At 34.1% G+C, this 25,301-nt stretch overlaps 1 protein-coding gene across 1 annotated transcript in view; it reads right to left on the bottom strand.

Moving 5' to 3' along the window:
• STPG2 (sperm tail PG-rich repeat containing 2) overlaps nucleotides 1–25,301 on the bottom strand; it is a 479,723-nt gene that overhangs the window by 314,845 nt on the left and 139,577 nt on the right. Inside the window, exon 9 of the mRNA XM_067736917.1 lies at nucleotides 16,173–16,332. Coding sequence (XP_067593018.1) covers nucleotides 16,173–16,332 — 160 coding nt within the window. The remainder of the gene's footprint in view (nucleotides 1–16,172; nucleotides 16,333–25,301) is intronic.

Raw genomic sequence — 25,301 nt, 5'->3', positions numbered from 1 at the left:
TGATTCCTCCAGCTCCATTTTTCTTTCTCAAGATTGCTTTGGCTATTTGGAGTAGTTTTTGTCTCCATACAAATTTTAAGACTTTTTGTTCTAGTTCTATGAAAAATGTCATTGGTAATTTGATAGGGATTTAATTGAATCTGTAGATTGCCTTGGGTAGTATAGTCATTTTGACAATATTGATTCTTCCAATTCAAGAACATGGTATATCTTTCCATCTGTTTGTGTCATCTTCGATTTCTTTCATCAGGGTCTAATAGTTTTCAGAGTACAGGTATGTTGCCTCCTTAGATAGGTTTATTCTTAGGTATTTTATTCTTTTTGATGTGACAGTAAATGGGACTGTTTCTTGAATTCCTCTTTCTGATCTTTTGTTGTTAGTGTATAGAAATGCAACAGATTTCTGTGCATTAATTTTGTATCCTGCAACTTTACCAGGTTTATTGATGAACTGTAGCAGTTTTCTGGTAGCATCTTTAGGATTTTCGATGTATAGTATCATGGAATCTGCAAAGAGTGACAGTTTAACTTCTTCTTTTCCAATCTGGATTCCTTTATTTCTCTGTCTTCTCTGATTGCCACAGCTAGGACTTCCAAAACTATGTTGAATAAAAGTGGTGAGAGTGGACATCCTTGTTTTGTTCCTGATCTTAGAAGAAATGTGTTCAGCTTTTCACTGTTGAGTATGATGTTAGCTGTAGGTTTGTTGTATATGGCCTTTATTAGGTTGAGGTATGTTCCCTCTATGCCCACTTTCTGGAGAGTTTTATCATAAATGGGTACTGAATTTTGTTGAAATCTTTTTCTGCTTCTATTGAGAAGATCATATGGTTTTTATTTTTCAATTTGTTGATGTGGTGTATCATGCTGATTGATTTGAAGATACTGAAAAATCCTTGCATCCCTGGGATAAATCCCACTTGATCATGGTGTATGATCTTAAGAACAAATATATATTATCTTCAAAGAATCAATATTTAGATGGACAATATTTAGATGTTTCTGAATTCTACACTGAAATAATGGAAGCTAAAATATAATTAAATGATAATTATAAAGTGTTGAACAGTGACTGTCAGCATAAAAAAAATTTTTTTAACATCTTTGTTGGAGTATAATTGCTTTACAATGGTATGTTAGTTTCTGCTTTATAACAAAGTAGATCAGCTATACATATACATATATCCCCATATCTCCTCCCTCCTCAACATAAAATTTTAATCCAAAAATATATTTTAAAATATTTTCAACATATTAAAAAAGAACAAAGATAATTATCCACTAGTGGATCCACTCTAAAAGAATTACTTCAGACAGAAGGATACATTTCAGACAGAAGGTAATTGATCACAGACGGCATCGTGAATGAAAAGAATATGAAGCAGTGAAATCACAGATGTGTAGATGGATAAATCTGTAAGATAATTGACCACCTGTATAAAACAATAATGACCTCTTTGAGTTTAAGATATTAATGAATCAAAATACATGAAAATAATAGCAGAAAATGAGGAAAAGGGTAACTGGAATTGAAATGCTCTAGTGTTCTTGCATTGTCTAGGAATAAGGTAAAAATAACAATTGTACTTGACTTTGATAAATCAAGGATGATTTATCAAGAATTTTACTCAATTATATCAATAAAATTCTTAAATTTAAATTTACTAAAAAGTTCTAATAATAGATAAAATTTTTAAATTGGATTTAAAAAGACCAAAATTATTTACACAGAAAAAACAAAAACATAAGGATGCATAAAGGTTGAAAGTAAAAGGATAAAAAGATGATATATCTTAAAAGCACTAAACCAAAGAAAGTTTATATAGTTTCATTAATATCAGAATGTACACATGCACATACACATACTGTCAAGCAAAAAGAAAAAAAAGGAAAAAAGCAAACACTACATATAGAGATACTTAAAACTTCCTTTCCCAGGAAGCTAAAACATTTAAAAACATAGCCTCAAAATATATAAAGCAAAAACTGACTGAACTACTAGAAAATCCAATATCTTAATGGCATATTTTAAAATACTTTCTCAGTAACAGAGAAAACAACAGAACAAATGCTTTTAAATGGTAGATTAGACAGCATAATTGGAAAATAAAAAGTATCTAAAACTGACCATTTAAAATTTAAAACCCAAGTAAAATATGGAAGAAAAGAAACACAAAAATTAATGTCTTAACCAGCACTGAGATGGAGATATCTCAAGTCCTATGTACATAGAAACTAAAGATATAATGAGATCGAAAGAAGGAAAAATTATAGGAATGTGTTCACTGTAATTGAGTAAACTAATTGTGATAAGCAGAATTTTAAAGACATCATTCCAAGATTCCCATCCCCTGGTTACCCAAACAACCACAAATCTATCTACTACTATGAAGGGATTTTTGTCAATGTTATTGAAGTACCAGTCAGCTGATCTTAAAATATGGAGATTATCTGGATTAACCTGACCCAATCAGGTGAATCCTTTAAAAGCAGAGAGTTTTCTCTGGCTAGTGGCAGATGAGGAAGTCAAGAGATTTGAAGCATAAGATTTTGATGTCCCTCTACTAGCTTGAGGATATAGAACGCCATGAGCCAAGGAATGCAGACAGCCTTTCAGAGCTCCGTGTCCCACTGGCTGACTGCCAGCAAAGAAACAGGGACCTCAATCCTAAAACCACAAAGAACTTAATTCCGCCAACGACCTGAATGAATGTGGGAACAGATTTTTCCCTGGAACCCCCAGATAAGAGTTCAGTTTCACCAACACTTTGATTTCAACCTTTTGAGAAGCTAAGTATATAACCTCACAGAGCTGTCCAGACTTCTGACCTACGGAACTGTGAGCTAATAAATGAGGGTTGGTTTAAGCCACTGAGTTTGTGGCTTAAAAAACCTATGAATCACCAGCAAATTTTTAAAACTTTATTAAAGGCTGGTATAATACCCTTATTTTTTCCTAAGAACAAGAATTATGATGGCTAATATCAGTTTATATATTCATTTGTTCTCTTCTTAAAATAACATAACTTTTTTAGGGACAAGAAGTATAAATATAAGTTAATAAACTGGAAAATTAATCAAAGGTTGAAAAATTACAATGCCAAGAAATATCACATTCCTAAATAGTTAAATGCAGGGTCAAATATAAAAATAAATACTAATTAACCTTTCTAACCATTAGAAGTGGTAATTATTAAGAATGCAAAGATGAATCAAATTTTATATATATATATATGTATATATTTATCTTACTTCCTCATATATTACCAGCTCTTTACTTGTAATGGCCTAAAATTCAAAGAAGCACTTGTAGCCTGTTATATCCTGAGATCGGATTTTCAAGTCTTTTATTCCTACTTGAATATTTTATACTAGTTTATAGACTTCAAACTATTCTCTAAATATTTCCTTCGAATTTATAGAAACGTTTTTGATAAGTGAAATCATATTTATAGTCTGTTCTACATTTATTTCTAAAATTGGAAATTATAAAAGTGATTTTAATCCAGTGTGTCTAAGTGGTTGCTCATAATTATTTTGTACAATGGATTGGAATAAATAATTTGAACATTGGATTAGGTTATATGGGTTTTCCAGTTCACTAAAATATTCATTGATTTGATTCTAATAGTTTTAAAAACAATTTAAAAACTTTTAAAAAACTGTACAACAAAATATACATCTAGTCTTTATTTGTTCTTCCTCCTCATATTAACCTCTGAAAGTTGTAATGCTGAGAGCTCAGATCTATGCCCTCTTTTCCTCCTGATTTCCCTAGATCTCCTGCAGTCTCATGGACTTAATGTCATCTATACTTGATGATTCCCTATTTTTCACTGTCAGTCCCGATCTTATCCCTGAAGTTTGTAATTCATATACCCAAACTGCAATTTAAAATTCAAGTAGACTCTTAAATGTAACATGTCCAAAACAGAGCATATTTCCCACTCTACATTACCCCTAAAAAATCCTCCCCACCAGTTATCCCGGCAAAACCAGTTGATCAAGTCAAAAACTGTGTGGTCATCTTTCCTTCATCTCCATACATAATGTTAACAAATTCTGTTTTACATATATATATGTGTGTGTGTGTGTGTGTGTGTGTGTGTGTATATATATTTTTTAACCCTGTCACCACTACCACCTTTTTCCAAGCTACTGTACTATCTTTGTTGCACTACCTTGCTCTTTGTCTTCCTGCTTCTACTTAAGCCCCCTGAATCTTATTACCAGCATCTTTTCTTAAATAACATTCTATAATGATGCAGGATCAAACTAAAAACAGTACAGAAGAGTTGAAGAGAAATAAATTGACATTACCGAGCACTTACTATGTTGTAAGTACTATGCTAGGAGCTTTAAATCCATTTTTTTTTAACTGAAGTATATTTGATTTACAGTGTTATTTAAGTTTCAGGTGTACAACATAGTGATCCACAATTTTTAAAGATTATACTCCATTTACAGTTATTATAAAATATTGGGTATATTAGCTATGTTGTACATTACACCCTTGTATCTTATTTATTTTATACCAAGTAGCTCTTACCTTTTAATCTTCTTCCCCTATCTTGCCCATCCCCCTTTCCCTCTCCACACTAGTTTGTTCTCTATATCTATGAGTCTGTTTCTTTTTTGTTATATTCACTAGTTTGTTTTATTTTTTAGATTCCACATATAAGCGAATTTAAGCTTTACAACAACTTTATGAAATAGATATCAATTGTTTCCTTTTATGGGTTGAGAAACTATGGCTCTGAAATGTGAATTACTTGCTTAGAGTCATTCAGCTCATAAATAAGCCCCAATTAGAATGCATTCTGTTAGAATCTAGAGTCCATTTTTATCCCAGTACATCAAGTTATTTTCAATAGAATGTGCTCAAGAAAGAACAATATATACTCACACCATTATATTACAACATACAAATATGAGCTCACAAAGAATAAAAATAGTAACAGGATATAGTAGCCTCTCTGGACACACAAAACATTATTGATATTTAGAACCAATATATTTTGTTTTTTATGGTGAGTACCACTGTGTGTTTATATTAAACATTAAAATACTCTCAGAAAATATTTTTGTGTTCTAATGAATAGAAAAAATAAGTATCCCAAGTATTTAAAAACTGATGATAAACAGAATTTAAAATTATAAAACTATAAAATATAGACAAATTATAATTGCATGTTACTCTTAAAAGGCTTGTATTTTAAACTCCATTAATGCAGGAAATATCTTTTTTTCTAATTTCAGAAATTTAGGTACTGTCTGGTACAAATTAGCTGCTCATTACATTTATTGAAAGAATGAATACATTAATTAAAGAATGAAAGAATCACATCAAATAACTGACACCATAGAAGGCAAGTCTGTCCAGTTATAATTCCTCACTTTTGTTGAGAGGTAATTTATTTGTTTTACTTTATTAACTTACGTTATTATGATAAAATGAAATAACAAAAAATACTTTGAGTATATTTATTTTAAATGTCAAACAATGGATTATTCTAGCAGTCATCATGCTTAGATTATTAATTTTGGACTTTCCAAGGTACACTTTGTTAAATTCCTTCCAAGGTCCAGTCCTTGGGGAAAAAAAAAACAAAAAACCCTTAAAAAGAGAAATTGTTGATTAACTCATCTTACAAATATTTGATTAAACTGAATTTCCTTTTGCATTTCCAAAAACATTGTATCCAACACAGTGAAAGGCCAGAGTATAACCTTACAATATTTGTTGACTATTAAATTTCAGGTAAGTTGATAATGTCAGTGCTCCATCCAGATTTTTCAGATTCCTTTCAGTACATTTTACACACCTCCAGCTATTGTGTGCTTTTCCTTCCAGCAGCCAGCACCTATGGCTCTTTTTCAGAGGAATTCTGTCAGAAGCCCAGTTTGTCCATAAGCATAGAGATCCAGACCTGCATGGGAATTTACGTGCCCCCAGGGCAGCCCTTTATCAATGATTGATTGATATAGGAGTATGAAAGCTTCAGCGCTTTTGCTTCTGGGTAGGACAACTTTCAGGTATAGCTTACACTGCAAGTATCCCCTTTGAGATCAAGCTAAAGCTAGGTTACCCTCTGCAGGACTTTGCCTCAAACTGCACGCTTGCTGGGCTTCCAACCCTTCCAATTCTTGTTTCTCCCAATCCTTTACCAGTTGCCAAGGGAGGCAGGGGTTGGGGGAGGAAAGGACTGGGAGTTTGGGATTAAAAGATGCAAACTATTACATATAGGGTGGATAAAGAACAAGGTACTTTATATACTTAAAGTACCATGTATATCACAGGGAACTATATTCAATAACCTGTGATAAACCATAATGGAAAAGAATATGAGAAAGAATATATAACTGAACCACTATGCTGTACAGTAGAAATTAACACAACATTGTAAATCAACTGTACTTCAAGAAAAATTTTTTAAAAAGAACTTATACTATAGTCTTGTTTTGCCCGCCAGTCCAATTATTCCTTATTTTTACTTTCAACTATGTCTGCTTTCACTTTTCTTTTTTCTTTGTTTAGAATTTGTTCTGGTTATCTATTGCTGCATAAAGAACTAGTCTCCAAAACTAATGGCTTAAAATGACAATAGTCATTTATTTTGTTCATAAATTTGCACTTTGGACATGCCTCAGAGAGAAAGCCTCATCTTGGCCATACAGATTGTCATCTGGGGCACTTGACTGAAGGCTGGAGGCTCCACTCCCACTGCTGCTCACTTCCATGGCTGGCAAGTCTGTGCTGGGTGCTGGGTGCTGGGTGCTGGCTGGGGCTCTCCCAGGAAGAGGACTGAGGCTCCCTGTTCCTCTTCATGGGCCTCTCCCTGGCTGATTGGCTTTTGCACAGCATGGTGGCTACATTCAAGGGGGGCATTCCAAGAGGACCATCCAGAAGTGCAAGAAATTTTTATGATTTAGCCTCAGAAGTCACATAGCAACTGTTCCGCCATACTCTATTGGTCAAGGTAGTACCAAAAGTCCACTAGGAAACCAGAAATAAACTCCAATACCCAATGAGAGCAGTGTCAACACTGTGCTGCGTGAAGAACACAGAGGATGAAATATCCAGTGGCAAATATCTTTGGAAAACACATTCTGCTACTGTCCACTCTCCAGCCACAAGATTTCATGTCTCCTACATGCAAAACTCAAGCAACCCTGCTCTGAAGACTCCAAGATTTCATCCCATTATGGCATTAACTCAAAGTCCAGGGTCTAGTTCAGATGTGAATGAGACTCCCCTGTTGTAGTTCTTCTGGTGCATCCTTTTGAATACTGTTCCTTTCAATCTAAAGACCTTCAACTAAAGAGACAAATTATCAGGCTAATGGTATAACAGTCAAAAAATAAATGCTAAAACACATCTGTTCAAAGGGGGGAAAACAGGAGAGGCATAGCACTTATAGTTGCACAGCATTTCAAATCCAGCCGGGCACAAGTTGCCAGTTCATAGATGAGGGTTCAGTCCTACTTCCAAGGAGTTGTTCAGTATAGTATGTTCAACAACTCCATTCTGTGGGTTCTTGGTTCCATCCTCTAAGTTATCCTTCCTTTTCCATAAACAGTAGCCCATGTTTGCAACTAGGTAGTTTTTTCAGCCAACTTCCTACCTACAGAAATTCAAGAGTCCAAGTCTTTTTATTTTATATATTGTGCCCATTCCTCTTAGTTCAAGTTGACATAATCATGTTTAAAACCATGTGGACTTTTTGTTTTATCAGTTTATAATTCATTCCATTATACAATGCCAAACTTACAAGATGTTTGAGATAAGCTCTCCTCTATATACAAGCATACCTCAGAGATATTGTGGGTTTAGCTCCAGAACACTGCAATAAAAGAATATCTTGATAAAGTGAGTCACACAAATTTTTTGGTTTCCCAGTGCATATAAAGTTATGCTTATGTTACACTGTAGTCTGTTAAGAGTGCAGTAGCATTATGTCTAAAAGAATGCACATATCTTAACTAAAAAAGTCTTTATCACTAAAAACTGCTAAACCATCATCTGAGCCTTCAGCAAGTTGTAATCTTTCTGCTGGTAGAGGGTCTTGCCTCAATGTTGACGCTGCTGACTGATCAGGGTGGTGGGTGCTAAAGATTGGGGTGGCTGCAGCAATTTCTTAACATAAGACAACAATGAAGTCTGGCATATAGATTGATTCTACCTTTCATGAATGATTTCTCTACACCATGCAAGGCTGTTTGATAGCATTTTACCCACAGTAGAACCTCTTTCAAAATTGGAGTCAATCCTCTCAAACCTTGCTGCTACTTTATCAAATAAGTTTATGTAATATTCAAAATCCTTTCAATAATTTTCACAGCATCTTCACCAGGAGTAGATTCCATCTTTAAAAAAAAAACACTTTCTGTGTTCATTCATATGAAGCAACTCCTCATGTGTTAAATATTTATCATGAAATTGCAGCAATTCAGTCACGTCTTCAGGCTCCATTTCTAATTCTAGTTCTTTTACTATTGCTACCATGACTGCAGTTCCTTCCTCCACTGAAGTCTTGAACCCCTCAAAGTCATCCTGAGGGTTGAAATCAAGGTCTTACAAACTCCTGTTAAGGTTGATGTTTTCACCTCTTCCCATGAATCACAAATGTTCTTACTGGTATTTAGGATGATGAATCCCTTCCAGAAGGTTTTTAGTTGACTTTGTTCAGATCCATCAGAAGAATCACTACCTATGGCAGCTAGGTCCTTATGAAATGTATTTCTTAAATAATAAGACTTGAAACTCAAAATTACTCCTTGATCCATGGGCTGTAGAATTAATGTTGTATTAGCAGGCTTAAAAACATCATTAATCTCACTGAACATCTCCATCAGAGCTCTTGGGTGACCAGGTACATTGTCAACGAGCAGTAATATTTTGAAAGGAATCTTTTCTTTCTGAGCAGTAGGTCTCAGCAGTGGGCTTCAAATATTCAGCAAGCCACGTTGTTAACAGATATGCAGTCATCTAGGCTTTGTTATTCCATGTATAGAGCACAGGCAGAATAGATATAGCATAATTCCTAAGGGCCCTAGGGTTTTTGGAAAGGTAAATGAGTATTGGGTACAACTTAGTCACCAGCTGCATTAGCCCCTAACAAGAGTCAGCCTGCTCTTTGAAGTTTTGGAGCCAGGCACTGACTTCGCTCTACCTATGAAAGTCCTAGATGGCATCTTCTTTCAATAGAGCGCTGTTTTGTCTACATTGAAAACCTGCTGTTCTGTGTAGGCACCTTCACTAATTATCTTAGCTATATTTTCCAGATAACTTGCTGAAACTTCTACTTGCCGCTTCACCTTGAACTTTTATGTTACAGAGATGTCTTCTTTCCTTAAACCACATCGACAAACCTCTTCTAGCTTCAAACTTTTCTTCTGCAGCTTCCTTACCTCTGTCAGCCTTCAGAGGATTAAAGAGAGTAAGGGCCTTGTTCTGGATTAGGTTTAGGCTTAATGCAATGTCGTAGCTGGTTTGATTTTCTATCTAGACCACCAAAACTTTCTCCATATCAGCAGTAAGGATGTTTAGCCTTCTTAACATTGGTATGTTCACTGGAGTAGCACTTTTAATCTCTTTTAAGAACCTTTTCTTTGCATTCACGACTTGGCTAACTTGTGGAAGAGGCCTAGCTTTCAGCCTATCTCAGCTTTCAAACATGCCTTTCTCACTAAACTTGATCATTTCTAGCTTTTGATTTAAAGTGAGAGATGCAATATTTCCTTTTACTTGAACACTTATAGGTCATTGTAGGGTTATTAATTGGCCTCGTTTCAATATTGTTGTGAATCAGGGAATAGGGAGGAAAGGGGGAGAGAGACAGGGAACTGCAAGTCGGTGGAGAAGTCAGAACACATAATTTACCAGTTAAGTTTGCCATCTTATATGGTGCAGTTGATGGTGCCCCCAAACAATTACAATAATAACATCAAAGATCACTGACTACAATCACAATAACAAATATAATAGTAATGAAAAATCTTGAAATATTGCAAGAATTACCAAAATGTGACACAGAGACAGGAGGTGAGCAAATGCTGTTGGAGAAATGGTATGGATAGTCTTGCTCGACGCAGGGTTACCACAAAACTTCAATCTGTGAAAAATGCAGTTTCTGCCAAGTGCAATAATTCAAAGTACAGAAAAAAGAAGTATACCTGTATTATGTCTCTATATAAAATCTATACATTTTCAGTTATTCTTTACAACTTACCTCCCCCCTCAATAAACAAAGTCCATTTTCTGTTTTAAGGCTACCACTCTACTTCAGACTTTGATTCTGTTATTCTTTATATTCTAAAATATTTTGCATCAGTTCTTTCCTGCCCCCCACCCCACCCAACATAGTCGATCTCTCCTCAGATTAAGTTTTTCCCATAGTCTTCAAAGATTCTTTACTACACAAAAAAGTGAATAACTCAGAAAACTAGTATTCTGTATATTACATTTAGGGTAATTTTACCTATGACATACTTATTAATAAATTGAACTTTCTCAAATTATGTATAAATAAGAATTTACTTTAAATATATATGAAGTGCCCAAACAAAAATAACTTGAGATTGAAAACTAATAAAGTTAGCTCATTTTCAATAATAAATTTTCCACCATTCTTATTAATGATATAAAATCAACCAGTCTCCAAAACTGATCTGATCAATTTTTGCCTATACTCAGAATTATCTTGCATTTTAACAGCCCAAAATCATTTCTGGAAGCTAAAGAAAAACAACCAAAAAATTACATATTTATTGAAATAGGTTAACAGCACTCGGCAAGTGAGATGAACTGCATTTTCATAAATTCCATAGTATTTCTGAATCTATAATATTACAAGCCACTGAGAAAATAGAATAAATAATTAGTTTTCACACTACACTGATTTTTATATCAAAGGTATTGCTTATGTTTATTGAAAAGTGAACAAAAATATCTTCATGGGATATGTTCAATTAACTTCTAAGATAAATTATATTTGTTTCCTAAAATAATTTCCTGTGGGAATGTGATGCAGAAATCACAATGTTATTTTCATTAGAAATGATCTATACTTTCTACATAAAATAAGTCTCAGTACCTGTTATGTTCAGCCTACAAATGTTGTATTATATGCTATGTATTGCTTAATCATTCACTTAAATATTTGATTTTAATTAAAATTATGCTTTAAACTTCAACTGTTTTCTATTTAAAAATATTAAAATCATTTTACTTACTTTAAAGCATTGTATGTTCATATAGAGAAAATAATTAAAAATTAAAAAGAAAAACACAATCTTTTACCACCCTAAGGCTATTTAATCACAGATCATTTTCTAAGTGAGGTCTTCACCAATAACATTTTTGAAATTAATGCAGAACCCACAATGAACTCCCAATCCTCCTTTTCTCTTATTTTTCTCCATAGCATTTATAGCCACCTAGTATTCATTCTTTTTCTTTCTCTTCCTTCCCTCATCTATCAATCTATTGGTCTATTTCTTCATTCATTTATTAAATGTCTCCATCCTAAAGCTTTGCTCTATGAACAACATTTATATTTTGTTCACTGCTCTATCACAAGTCCCTGGAACACTGCTAATACATAAGAAGCTCTCAGTGCATATTTGTTAAATGATTGGTTAAATGATTAGTCAAATGAATCCTATCTTGTTATCAGGTTTAAGCAATATATACCATTTTAAAATTTTTCACAGGACTCTTCAGTTTTTACATCAGAGTTAACTAAACCCCATTTTTCTTTCATTTAGAACCTTAAAAACTTCATTATTAGTATTCTTGGATGAATATACTTGATGCTTAAAACTTTGGATATACTATTAATTATTTTTTAGGGTAATCCCAGAAGGAGAATTTTAGGGTTAAATGGCATGTATATTTGAAACATTCTGCCAGCCTGCCCTTGACAATCACTGATATCAACTTATACTTCCACCACAATGTAGGAGAGTGCCCAATTTTCCACACTCTCAAAGTTTTCTTCATTTTCTTTTTAAATTTGCTGAGTATTTTTCTCCTCTAAATGTCCAAAAACAGATCACTATGAGAGATAATGTTTAATTCTTTTCCACTTAACAATTTTACTTTACCTGAGCTAGATCAATCACAAAGTCATTTACATGTCCATGAATTAAAACTTGGTGCATACAATGTTCACTGCAGCTCTATTTACAATGGCCAGGACATGGAAGCAACCTAAGTGTGCATCAACAGATGAATGGATAAACAAGATGTGGCACATATATACAATGGGATATTACTCAGCCATAAAAAGAAACGAAATCGAGTTATTTGTAGTGAGGTGGATGGACCTAGAGTCTGTCATACAGAGTGAAGTAAGTCAGAAAGAGAAAAACAAATACTATATGCTAACACATATATATGGAATCTAAAGAAAAAAAATGGTTACGAAGAACCTAGGGGTAAGATGGGAATAAAGATGCAGACCTACTAGACAATGGACTTGAGGACACAGGGAGGAGGAAAGGTAAGCTGGGACAAAGTGAGAGAGTGGCATTTACATATATACACTACCAAATGTAAAACAGCTAGCTAGTGGGAAGCAGCCGCATAGCACAAGGAGATCAGCTCGGTGCTTTGTGACCACCTAGAGGGGTGGGATAGGGAGGGTGGGAGCGAGGGAGACGCAAGTGGGAAGAGATATGGGGATATATGTATATGTATAACTGATTCACTTTGTTATACAGCAGAAACTAACACACCATTGTAAAGCAATTATACTCCAATAAAGATGTTAAAAAAAAAAAACAACTTGGTGCATAAGAGTAGATTGCTTAAAATGTGACAGACCTCATTTAATAATTCCTTCATTAAATGATTCAAATGTGTTTTTATTGGTTACACAACATTTAATGGCATATGGTATACTGATTGCAAATATACTACTTCCCTCTTTAATTTAGACTAATGAAAATGAGTTTTATACTTCTTAAATGTCCGCAAAGACTTCATTTGAATAAAATAAAATCACCTCAATACTGTTAATAAAAGTTCTCAGACAATTTGAAATAAATACACAGCTATAAAATGTTGAGTGATTGAATGTCCTATTAAGTATATGAGTCTCATGAGAAGAATACTATTTGTATATCAACCAAACTCATAACTTAGGTCATTTATCAACCTCAGTTCTTGACACTGTTACCTACAAATATACGACAGTCAGTAATCAATTTTAACTTGCCTATTATTCTATTCTAGGTAGAAAGATAACAATATACATGTTCTTTAAGTTCTGTAAGGCAAAGCACTCAATTCTTCTTAGTTATGTCATGACTCAAGGAACAAATAAGCATATCAAGCTCTACAAATTAATTCAAACAATCTTATAGCTTCATATATATACACGCACACACACATAATAACAGAAAATAATTTTATCTGGCTTGTAAATAATTTGACATAAAACCCAAAAAGGCTCTTCTCACCAGTATTAAGGTTTAACAAAATTACCAATATTTAAATGACAAATAATAGGGTTAAAAAACCCCACTATTTTCTTATTTTATTTCTAAGAAGATATGATAGTAAAGGAGATCATTCATAGGATAAACATTGACACAAAGCGTATAACCAACAGAACTATTATCACTGTACCTTTTGATTATATAACAATGATTTTTTTAAAAAATCAAAAGACTTAACATACTAGTTGTACCCAGCAAAAGTTAAATGGTATTAAGAACTGTAAATATAAATGGGCTACTCTCATTTTATTTATTTATTTATTTATTTATGGCTGCATTGGGTCTTCATTGCTGTGCACGGGCTTCCTCTAGTTGTGGTGAGTGGGGGCTACTCTTTGTTGCGGTGCACAGGCTTCTCATTGTGGTGGCTTGTCATGTTGTGGAGCACGGGCTCTAGGTGTGCGGGCTTCAGTAGTTGTGACACATGGGCTCAGTAGTTGTGGCTCGTGGGCTCTAGAGCACAGGCTCAGTAGTTGTAGCACACCGGCTTAGTTGCTCAGCGGCATGTGGGATCTTCCCAGACCAGGGCTCAAGTCCATGTTCCCTGGATTGGCAGGTGGATTCTTAACCACTATGCCACCAGGGAAGCCCTATTCTCATTTTAGAATCAAGAATTTATTGTCATATTGATCGATAAAAAACCTAACCTAAATGAAAATTAACAAAAAAAGAGGAATTTATTTAGAGAGTTGATAGTATCACACCTGACTTCTTTTCCTTGATTGGATCAATGTAACAGGACAAATAGAAGTTAATCTTCAACTACCAAAACAAAGAATGGATATTAATTAAATTGGCCCTGGCCACCTATTAAATCTATGTTAGAGACATATTTTGGACTGTATACCTTAAGATAGCAGATTAAGTTCAAAAGAATGAATCCTATAATTATCACAGTATCTACATATGTCAGAGGAAATCAGATTTCATAATCATCTCATCAGGTAATAGCTTTAGAAATCCATATGTTTTTTTCTAATGTGTTGATTATAGAGGCATGTGGGATTTCTGCTGTCATTTATCTGAATTATAGGCTACTTTAAGATGCAGGATGGCAAACTTAATGAAGTATTGGCTTATTATGATAAACTCTTTTCATTTAGCAAGCTGGCTAATTTACAGTTGTATAGTGACTTTGACAGTCCATATGTCTTTGACTTCCAAATAATAACTGTCTTCATAATGAAGATATTTCCCTGTCCCAAATTCTTTCAGAAGCTAGTGTTGGGTAGGCATTAAGAAGAAACATGTTTCACATTATAATAAGATTTTATACTTCTAAGGAGCTTCAGCGGTTCTGAAAATGACTTTGAAATACAGTCTTATTAATCTTTAGTATTCTCGTGAAAGCCAAGTAGGTGGCAAATATTATCTCACTTTTGTAAAATAGAAACTAATGAAACAATTAGTGAATTTACTTGCCCTAGGCTAAATACCGAAGCAATGAAAAGTCAGAGTGCCAATCCTGGAACTTAACTGAAGATCTTACTATGCATTGCATCTATAATAATTTTTATGGAGACAAGAGTAAAGGCAAAGAGAAAAAAAATCTTCAGAAAATATGAAGATCAATCTAATCTACTTTAAGAGACTCTGCAATAGATATTTGTTACTTGATTGATCGTGCTTGGTCACGGTGACAGTGATAGTACCTAAACTTCAAAGAACTAATTTCCCTGCACCATTTCTGGGTGACCACATAACGAGTGTGGTCAGAGACAATAGTAAAGGAATTTGAATTCTACTTCAAAACAAAGCTAAAACCTGACAAAATCAACAATGGTACAATAACTCAAGAGAAGAAAAAGAAAATAAGAAAAGCTAAATTTGGACTTAAAATCGACCTTTAAGTTGGTAATATACTTGATTCCTGAAAGACAGTGAAAAATAAAGCAAGTCTCTCTGGATCTCAGAGTCTCCCAAGTATTCTTATTTGCTTGACCCATCGTATTCTCCCGCTTTGATTTTTCATTAAAAACTCCATTCTGTTTCATTTTTTCTCTTCATAGTCTCATAAAGATCCATTACAACAGTTTGGTTACTTAATGGCAATACATTTGTAAATTGCTGTTGAAAACTCTTGTTCCCATTCTTTATCTAATTCTCTTGTGTGAAATAATCTACTTACCGGTTCATTTTCATTATCAGGGAAAGTTATTTCATTCTATTTTAGTATAAAAATGCCATTACTAGTAGATGAACTAATCCCAATTTTAAAAATCAAAATTATTTTTGGAATTTCAACCCCTCAAATAAATGTTTACCTTTTATATAGCTGCTTTCTTAATACTTGAGGAAAATTAAAGTAATTCCATGAGACTGGCATGATATATATCTTGTATACAACTGATCTTCCACATCAGTAGTTATTTCTCCTCTAATAACTATAGCATATTAAGAGTTTGTTTTTTTTCTCTAATAGGATATGACTTATTAGCTTTAATAAAATTAGTAAAATTGTCTTTGGTAAAATTAAAAGACATAAAACTCCAAACAAATCTTCTTACAGTTGAAAAAACATCTAAAATCTTTCACTAAATAAGTGGTTATTTTTTTGTCCTGCACACTTAAAAGAGACATGATAAATGTATGTTTACAATTGTCTATTTTAATAAGGAAACTTTAGATTTTGTTTCCATTTCTTTAAAAAGACAGTCTATACTTACCTGGCCCATCATTCACTTTGTCCAGGCACCGATGAGTTGTGCTAAGAAACGAGGCATGTTTTATTCTGGCCACCAAACTACGAGGTGGCATGTATTTATGTTGAACTTGAGACATCTCATATGATTTTTGAACATCATAGGTGCCTGGTGCTGGAACATCCTGAAACAAATTTCAATGGACTAGCATAAACATATAGAAAATTTCCAAAAAGATATAGCATATGTCACACTAAGCAATGATAATAGAAAATATGAAAATTTTCTTTAATTAACCATTAAAAGTAGAAATTTAAAAGAGTATCCCTAAATCTATGCCCTCCTTAAATTAACTTGTAAAAATTTAAGATAAAATAAACAGAATTATGAAGTATAGGTTCACATTCTTAAAAAAATAAGCTTCATAATATAGATCAAACTCTAATTTTCAAATTTCATAATGAAAATCAAATTTTATACAGAAATGAGAGCAGTGATTACTTGTTTTCTTAAGCAGCAAAACTATTCCTGCTTAACTGTCCTATGTGAGCACACCTTACTTATTCTACAAATGAGACTGCTTATTTCATTTTAATAGATTTCAATTAAGTTAAAAGGCTTCCCCTTTCATCACTTATGGCTCTTTACGTGCTCTACAGTTACATTAACATTTTTAATCAACATAAACCACACGGATATTAATAATCACAATAATAATTCTAAACTAAATTAAATCAAAAATATCATATATTTGTTGCACAATTAATGCCTGGAAACCATTAGCTAATTACCTCAATGGAAATTTATAAAACTCATTTTCTTCAAATTATTTTAAAACATAGCATATTATATATATAACAAATCTGTTCATCTGTATTATGTATAAAGACCAAATTTCTTAAGTTTTAATGATTTTCTGGCAGGCAGGAGACTTGTATTGTGGCTAAGGTTAGAGACTCTAGCACTAGACTTCTTTGGTTCCACATGTCTGCTCCTTACTTGCTGTGGGACCCTAAGAGAGCTGCTTAACCTCTGTGATCCCCAGCGTCCTCATCTGTAAGTGGGGAAACTATAAAATTTATATCATATGTCATTGGGTTGCTGTGAGGATTAAATGAGTTAAAACAAGTAAAATACTTAGATTAGTTCCTGATTCTACAAAAGGGTTAGCTAATCTTACTATTCTACAAAAGCTAATTTCAACGTAAAAAACAAGACTGAACAATCAGGGTCTAGACCAACAGAGAAGAATTTTAATGTTTCAAATAATTCAAAAAAATTTGGATACTGAGAAAGCAAACTTTTGAAGTCCATCTAGGAGCCATACTTTATAAAACATACTTTCTCTTGTTCCTTATATCCCTATTATCACCCTCAAGCACAAGCCAACAACATTATCTCCCACTTCCAAAGAATCACTAAATACAGTAAAAGTACTGATCATGACTAGCAGAGGAGATTCTCACATGAAACCCCATATTTCTGGTTTAAGTACTGTGTCAAACACAAATGCCACAATCTATAAGTCAACTAAGAAATGTCAACAGCTGTTTGCTTCTTGTCTGCATTAGGAGTACATTTAGTAAAGGCAGGCAGAGGATAAGCACTAGAAGCAATAGCTCCAAAGATGACTTTTGGATCTTTCGGGGCTGCTTCTGTGGTATGTGAAAGGAAAGTAGAAGAGAGCAAAAAGGCACAAAGAAATCATGAGTACAATGTACTCTGAGTATTTAGGAAAGCTTTACAAAGATCTTGATTATCCCTACTATGCATTTTCATTTTTTATCAGAAGTTGTTATTGTTCTTGCTTCCCTTAGCACCCTGCCTGGAGTCACCACCTAGTCCCTCTTCCAGTGCCTAGCCTAGATATGACTGACGGGTTTGGCTGCTGCCACATAGGAACCTTTTTTTTTTTTTTTCTTTTTTAATGCCTCGAAGAAAAAGTAAGTAACTGCACAAGTGATCAGTTTTCTTCAACAATAGTGTGTTCCCCTCTAGAAAACTTCGTCAAACTAGCTACCCTAAATTTCATTACATTCACTGGCTCCTCTACCAAGTGAAAATATACTACCCCCATCATGACCACATCTTTTTATAGCATTTTTATGCTTCTCTGAAAACTTATTCCCTACCTGTGTCCTTTACTGATGTTTCTGGGCTCTTCTTACTCATCTTCAACTCTCATTTTATCTGACCAAGAGATTAATATGTCAAATAAATTTTCTAGGCATTAATTAATTCCTAGGATTAGTAAGACAAATCTGAAACCCTGTTTAAAAGCAATAACTTAAACAATACCTATATATAGTACTTTACACACCATTTCAGGGGAAAATAGTATGTATAGATAAGATCATCAAATTTCTGTTGGTGATCCTTTGTACATCACAGAGAAGGCACATGATGAGTGGATATAATAGTCATTTCTCATCCTTTTTTTTAAACCCAGTACTTGAATCCTGTTCCTGTGTTTGGGAAATTCCACACGCTTTGCAGCAAAATCTGAGTCCCAGCATAAAAGCCAAAATTACCTGAGTCTTATCTTCCTGGTCTAACTTTAAAAACCTAGGATATGAATCTAGGTCACAGGCTCAAATGCCAGCCTTTCAACTGGCAGCCAGTTATTCTAAAAGACACAGAACATTAAAAATTCCATTTTAGATTTATTTTATTTATTTTTTAGATTAAAGAAGCTGAATTTTAAAAAAATTCTATTCTAGTGATGGCACTCATAGAGTTAGCAGTTATGTTCCCAGAGGCAACAGTGAGAGGACAACCTGAAAGAGCAATTAGAGACTGAGGGAAAATGCCGTAAAATGATGAAATAAAACCTATGTCTCAATGCAAATTAAAGTTAAGTCTAAGGTGTCTTGACCTCTTCGTCTGGAAAACCAGGGCCCTACCTAAAAATGACATAAATAATCATAGAATTAAAATAATTGATGTATGCGAAATTCTTAGAATGGTATCTATAAAAAATTAATAAACAAAAACCTCAATTAAATATAGTCAGAAGATCAGGAGGGAGAGCTCTCAAACCATGGGACAACAGCAGAGCCCAACAGGAAGAAGAAAGACCCTCTTCTTTTCTGGCAAGGACTCAGCCAACGAAATGCCATGGACTCTGTTTTCTATAGCCCTAACTTCCCTTTTCCTTTCTGTAAAAGTGTTCTCCTTCCCTTGCCCTGCAGGGAGTTGCACATGGCTCACCATGGTCGCAGACACCAAACTGCAATTCTCTGCTGATCTCAGATAAACTCATCTTAGCTGGCGAAATATCTGGCAGTCTATTTGTTTAGATCAACATACCTGATACATGCACTTGTATTTGCTTTCATTGCCATTATCATCTTTATTAGCATTATTATTTCTATTAGTTGTGGGACTACATGAAACCCTCAGTGATATCTCCCTTTCCTGCAGAAAGATACCAACAGGATATTTGAAAGCAAAGCTCCTAGTATTTTAAGCCCCAAACAAACAAACAAACAACAACAACAAAATCCAAAGTAGTTAAGTTGCTGGGAATCACATGAAGACAGTGAATCAGGCAGTAGAAAAAAAAATCACTGGTGGCAACCAACTTCAAAGGAAGGCAGGTCACCCTGTTTGTATTTTGGAAAAACCTTTTCCCATACTTTGTGGTTTTATTTAACCATGTTAAATTGAGTTGAAGCCCATGCACAATTCCCCATGCCCAGAACCTTTATATTAACCACTTAAAATCCAAGCCTAACTGACCTGGAGCCCCAAAGACCAGCTCCTCATTTCAAAAATTTCAGTATTTTTCCCATCCCTGTTCCCTGCCATTTTGACATATGAAATTTCATATACTCTCTAACCTTGGACATATTAAACTGCATGCATGCTCTTATCTTCCAAAACTCTAATTACCAAACATCAACAATTAAACCCCCCAGGCCTAGCAAGAAATGGAGCATTTGATCACTGAGTTGTCTCCCAAGATGTATGCACAATGCAAATAAAGACTGAACTCAAGGTTTAGCCTCCAAATAAATTTTCCTTTTACCATGCTATGGTAAAGGACTTGGGGATGTCTTTACTTCACATTTCATTTTTTAATGATACTTTCACTGGATACAGAATTCTTGGTTGACTTGTTTTTCTCTCAGCATTATGAATATGTCATTTCACTGATTTTTGGCCTCCATTACATTATTTCTTTTTTTTTTTTAAGAGTATTTTTTTTTTTTTTTTGGTTGCGTCAGGTCTTAGCTGCGGCATGCGGGATCTTCGTTGAGGCAAGCGGGCTCTTTGCTGCAGTGTGCCGGCTTCTCTCTAGTTGTGGCGTGCAGGTTTTCTCTTCTCTAGTTGTGGCATGTGGGCTGCAGGGTGCCTGGGCTCTGTAGTTGTGGTGCGCAGGTTCCAGAGTGCGTGGGCTCTGTAGTTTGTGGCACACAGGCTCTCAAGTTGAGGCACGTGAGCTCAGTAGTTGTGGCATGCAGGCTTAGTTGCCCTGTGGCATGTGGGATCTTAGTTCCCCAGCCGGGGCTCGAACCCATGTCCCCCGCATTGTAAGGCAGATTCTTTATTACTGGACCACCAGGGAAGTTCCAGCCTCCGTTTTTTCTGATGACAAGTTCATGATCACATTATTTCCACTGTATGTAATAAATTGTTTTTCACTTTCAAGATGTTCTCTTTGTTTTGGTTTTCAGCAATTTGACTATGGTATGTCTAAGAGTGTTAGACATCTTTATGTTATTACTTAGCAGTTCACTGAACTTCCTGGATTTGTATATTCATGTTTTTCATTAATTTTGGAAAGTTTTCAGCTATCTTTTCTTCAAATGTTTTTTCTGCCCCTTTCTTTCTCACCTCCCCTTCTGAGACTATCATTACATATATGTTGGAATATGTGACACTGACCCAAAGGTCTCTGAAACTGTTCATTTTGTCAATCTTTTTTTCTTTTTTCTTCAGATTTAATGGTTTCTATCGAGCTATTATTTAGTTCACTGATTCTGTCTTCTGTCATCTCAAATCTGCTATTGAGTCCAGCTGGTGAATTTTTCATTTGCATTATTGTACTTTATAATTTTAGAATTCTTTTTTAGTTCTTTTGCTTGCTTGCCTGCCTGTTTCTATTTCTTTATTGAGATTCCCTATCGTCTAACTCAGTATATTTTACTTCAGTTATTTAAACATAAGTTCCCTTGATTCTTTGAATATATTTATGATGGCTGCTTTGAAATCTTCATCTGTTTGATACAATGTCTAATCTTACCAGAGTAGGTTTCTCATACTCCCCCTCAGTATGAAATATACTTACCTGATATTTGCATATCGAATGAGTTTTGGTTGAAAAATAGACATTTTAGATAATATATTAACTCTGGATTGTATTTTTCTTTAGTAAGGACTGTTGTCCATGTTGTCTTGAGTTTTCAAATTTATTAAGAAAAAATATTGTCTGTTTATTGCTTCAAGAATCTGTAGAAATGTCCTTCTTTACATTTTTGATATTTGTTATTTTTGCCATTTCTCATTTTTTTCTTGATCAGTAACATCACAAGGTGGTCAACTCTATTCTCTCTTTTAAAGATAGATCTATACAGATAAATAAAATAGAATAGATTTTTATTTTTGAACTTGTTTCTCCCTGTAGTTTTGTCAATATTTGCTGTATATATTTGTGGAGCTGTGCATAAAAATTTTTAATTATCATATTATTATGGTAAATTTAATTTTTAAAAATATTAAGTGAGAGTGACTTTATTTCTAAATCCCATTTTGTCTTAACATGTTTTATTTGTAATTAAAGTAGCTATTCCAGCATTTCCACCAGAGTAGGTTTTGATAAATCATTTTTACTTTTCAAAAATGGTAAAATGTTAAAATCATAATTTCAAAGATATAAGAGATCTGTGAAAGCAAAGAGGATTTTATGTACTAAATTCAAAAATGGGGGAAGCCCTTCTAATGTGAGTTTACACTGAAAGCTGCTTTCTTCTATATGGGCATTTAACAAGTCAGGGTAAGAGCTAAAGATTAGGTTCTTCATAGGCAGGCAGATTATTCTAAGGAAAAGAAGAACTAGTGGAGCTTTCAAAGGGCACACAGTCTATCATAAGGGACTGAAGACTAGGGGAGACCAAATTCATTACTGGTTCTTTATGATGGACTATTTGCTGTGTGCTAGAACAGGCAAAAGAACAGAAGTCTGGGTTGAAGAGACAGAATAAAATTTGCAGTCTTCTGATGCTTAGGAGCTAAAGTCACACTAGAACAAGGGCTGGCAACAGAGTACAAGCCTCTTTCTCAAGATATTTACCAAGTTTTGAACCCGAATGGCATAGGAAGCTAAAGAGTAAGCTGAAAATTTGTAAAGGGTAGGACTTCCAGGGAGAAAAAAAGAGAACCTCAGGCACTCAACCAAAAACTCAGAAGGGCAACATGAAGAAGTTGCAGAGCCACAAAGGCAGAGTGGAATCTCAGTCTTCCTGTGCTTAGGAGACAAACTCTCACCAGCAGGACGAGTCCACAGTGATACACAGCAGGTCTAATAATAATAGCTACGTGAGAGAAATTCATATACTTTACGAGAGTTAACATCCTAGGCAATTAAACCAGAACTACTTCTTACAAGAAATAACTGTTCTTCCATTTCTGCTTCCAGTAAGCTATATATGTACACACACATCACACACACACACACACACACACACACACACACACACACACTGCTAGGTAGCATGATTTAGTAAATCATTAACTATCATTTGGGCTAAAATTTATTTATTTGGGGGTAACTTGTTCTAGCTGTTATTTCATAGCTAAGTATATTCTGGTCTAAAATTTTAGTTTAAAATCCCAAATACATAATTATTAAAAAGTCACTTAGAGCTTCTTTTATGATGAAGCTTGTCAAATTAGTGAAGTGACTTAAGAAGACTTGAAGGATATTTTCAATCAAAGCTTCAAATCATAATCTTTAATCAAATATATATGGTGAAAAAAATTATAGGCCATAAATGTAGTGAAGTTTGCCTAAATATGCAGAAAACTTTGATTAAAGCAATTTACCAATATGTTTATCCAAGTTGTTTAATTTTGGATTTATAGAGAAGGCATTTCAGATGATAATCAAATGATCTTTGTTCTGCATATTGCAAATTATAATTACAAACGTGTTACCCTTGCCATTTTTCAGCATTCCTAATATTCATCATTCTAAACATATACCTCTTTAAATATATGACTTAGAAAAGAATGTTACTTTAGAAAGAAAAAGATTTTAATATAGATGTGACATAATGTTAATTGTTAAGTGATAATCAAAAACAGGAAGTATTGATTTCATTTTCTGTATTCTCCCAGCACAGTGAAAAAGACCCTTTATCCTAATGCTGATTTACGAAAGAAACTACAATTGTCAGCTATACCATGATACTTCAAGGCCCAGTAAAGAATAACAAAACCGGCTGATGGACAAAATCATGTAGGCAATAAAAGCATTAATTTCACCTAATTTCTCCAACAAAACATTATATAATTCACATTTAAGTCACAAATTTCTAGTTGTTTGCTGTACATTTCCACATCATTATTCTCACGTAGTCTTAAGATAAAACTCATTATCTTCCCTTCCCCAACTACCTAACCATCTATCCTTTCCCACCTGCCTACAATAATTCCTTGTCTATCCAGGCCTGAAAACAGAAAGCCGGCTCTCACATTTCTTCACCCTTCTCCCCCATATCTAAAAATCAACGCTCTCTTTCCTTTACTACCAAAAAGATCCTGGTAAGTGCTCTAAAATACTACTTGACAACTGTATTAACTGCCTCTTTAACCTTCAGGTCTCTCAGTCTCAAATCACTGGCATCCCAGTAGCAAATAAGTTATTGTACTGAAACATGACAGACATCTGCTGGAAGCATTCATTGGCTCCTGAGTGTCTATGGGAAAAAATTCAGGAGATTCTCCTTGGTATGCAAAGCCTTTTTAAATTGTGAAGGCAGTTTTACAATTTTAAAGCTCAGTTAAAATGGAACATCGTCCATGAAGCATTCTTGATCACTCTAGCTAGAATTGATATCCTCTATTTTTTAATTCTTCTATTACTTATAGTTTATATAGACACATAAACATATAAAAAGCACATTAAACAAATATATCTACTTGAATATTTCTTTCTTTGTCAATATAATAGCAGAAACAGAATAAAGCCATCTGATGAGAAGGCAAGGTTTCCGCAGATAGGATTCTATGTACCCTACGTATTTGCAGATTAATTTTTATTTTATTCTCTCAAATTAAAGAAACTGACAGTAGGAATACAGGAGCCTAGGGGATCCCCAATAACACTGGGGATCTAAGCCATTTCATGCTTTCTGTTTTACCATACTTAGATTGTGACCCTCATCCTAATGTTCTCAAGATGTTAGCCATAGCATTCTCATTTCGGAAATGAAGAGAAAGGACAAAGGCAAAAATTGTGTTTAACAGCTGAAACACTTTCCAAGAGGAACTTTCCTAGAAGCCAAACCAGTAACTTTTGCTTTCTTCCCATTGGTTAAAACTGTGTCAAATAACCATTCTGTAGCTATAAGGGAACTTTAAAAAAGTAGTTGTTTTACCTGGGAATGTTGTTCTTCTAAATAAAATTGGGTTCTGTTAGAAAGGAAGAAAAAGAATAAAGACGGGGTAGGTAGCTAGTAATCTCAGTCATAATAGCTGCCTTTGAGGGCACTAGAACCATAAAAAAATTAATTCATTTCTAGAATACTATCAGGATATTAGACTATAGAAAAAGCTATTTTGACCCATGGCTTATTAACTTTGTTGTCTAATTCTTGCTCATCCTTTGGGTTTCAAAGCTTCCCTGAATCCATTTGTTCTTGCAATAGGCTTTCAGACACACAGCTCTTAACTTTGTACCCATTGTTACATTTGCCGTTAAACAAGTCTTTAATTATTTTTTTAATATCATTCATTCCCATAGAAAGGTAAGTTTCTTGAAAGTTAAGGAAGCATCTGTTTTGTTCATCATTGTATCCTCGATGATGGCAAGTGCCTGGCACACAGTAAGTGATCAATGAACATTTTTTAATCAGTGAGTAGATATATGGGCTAATGAATGAGTGAATGAATCTGTCTACCTCGAAGCTTTCCCTCTCATGTGTGGCC

This window comes from Pseudorca crassidens, chromosome 4, assembly GCF_039906515.1.
Source record: "Pseudorca crassidens isolate mPseCra1 chromosome 4, mPseCra1.hap1, whole genome shotgun sequence".
In the NCBI taxonomy this organism is placed as follows: Eukaryota; Metazoa; Chordata; class Mammalia; order Artiodactyla; family Delphinidae; genus Pseudorca; species Pseudorca crassidens.
Note: the sequence above shows the minus strand (reverse complement) of the source record. Positions and strands in the feature narration are given on the sequence as shown.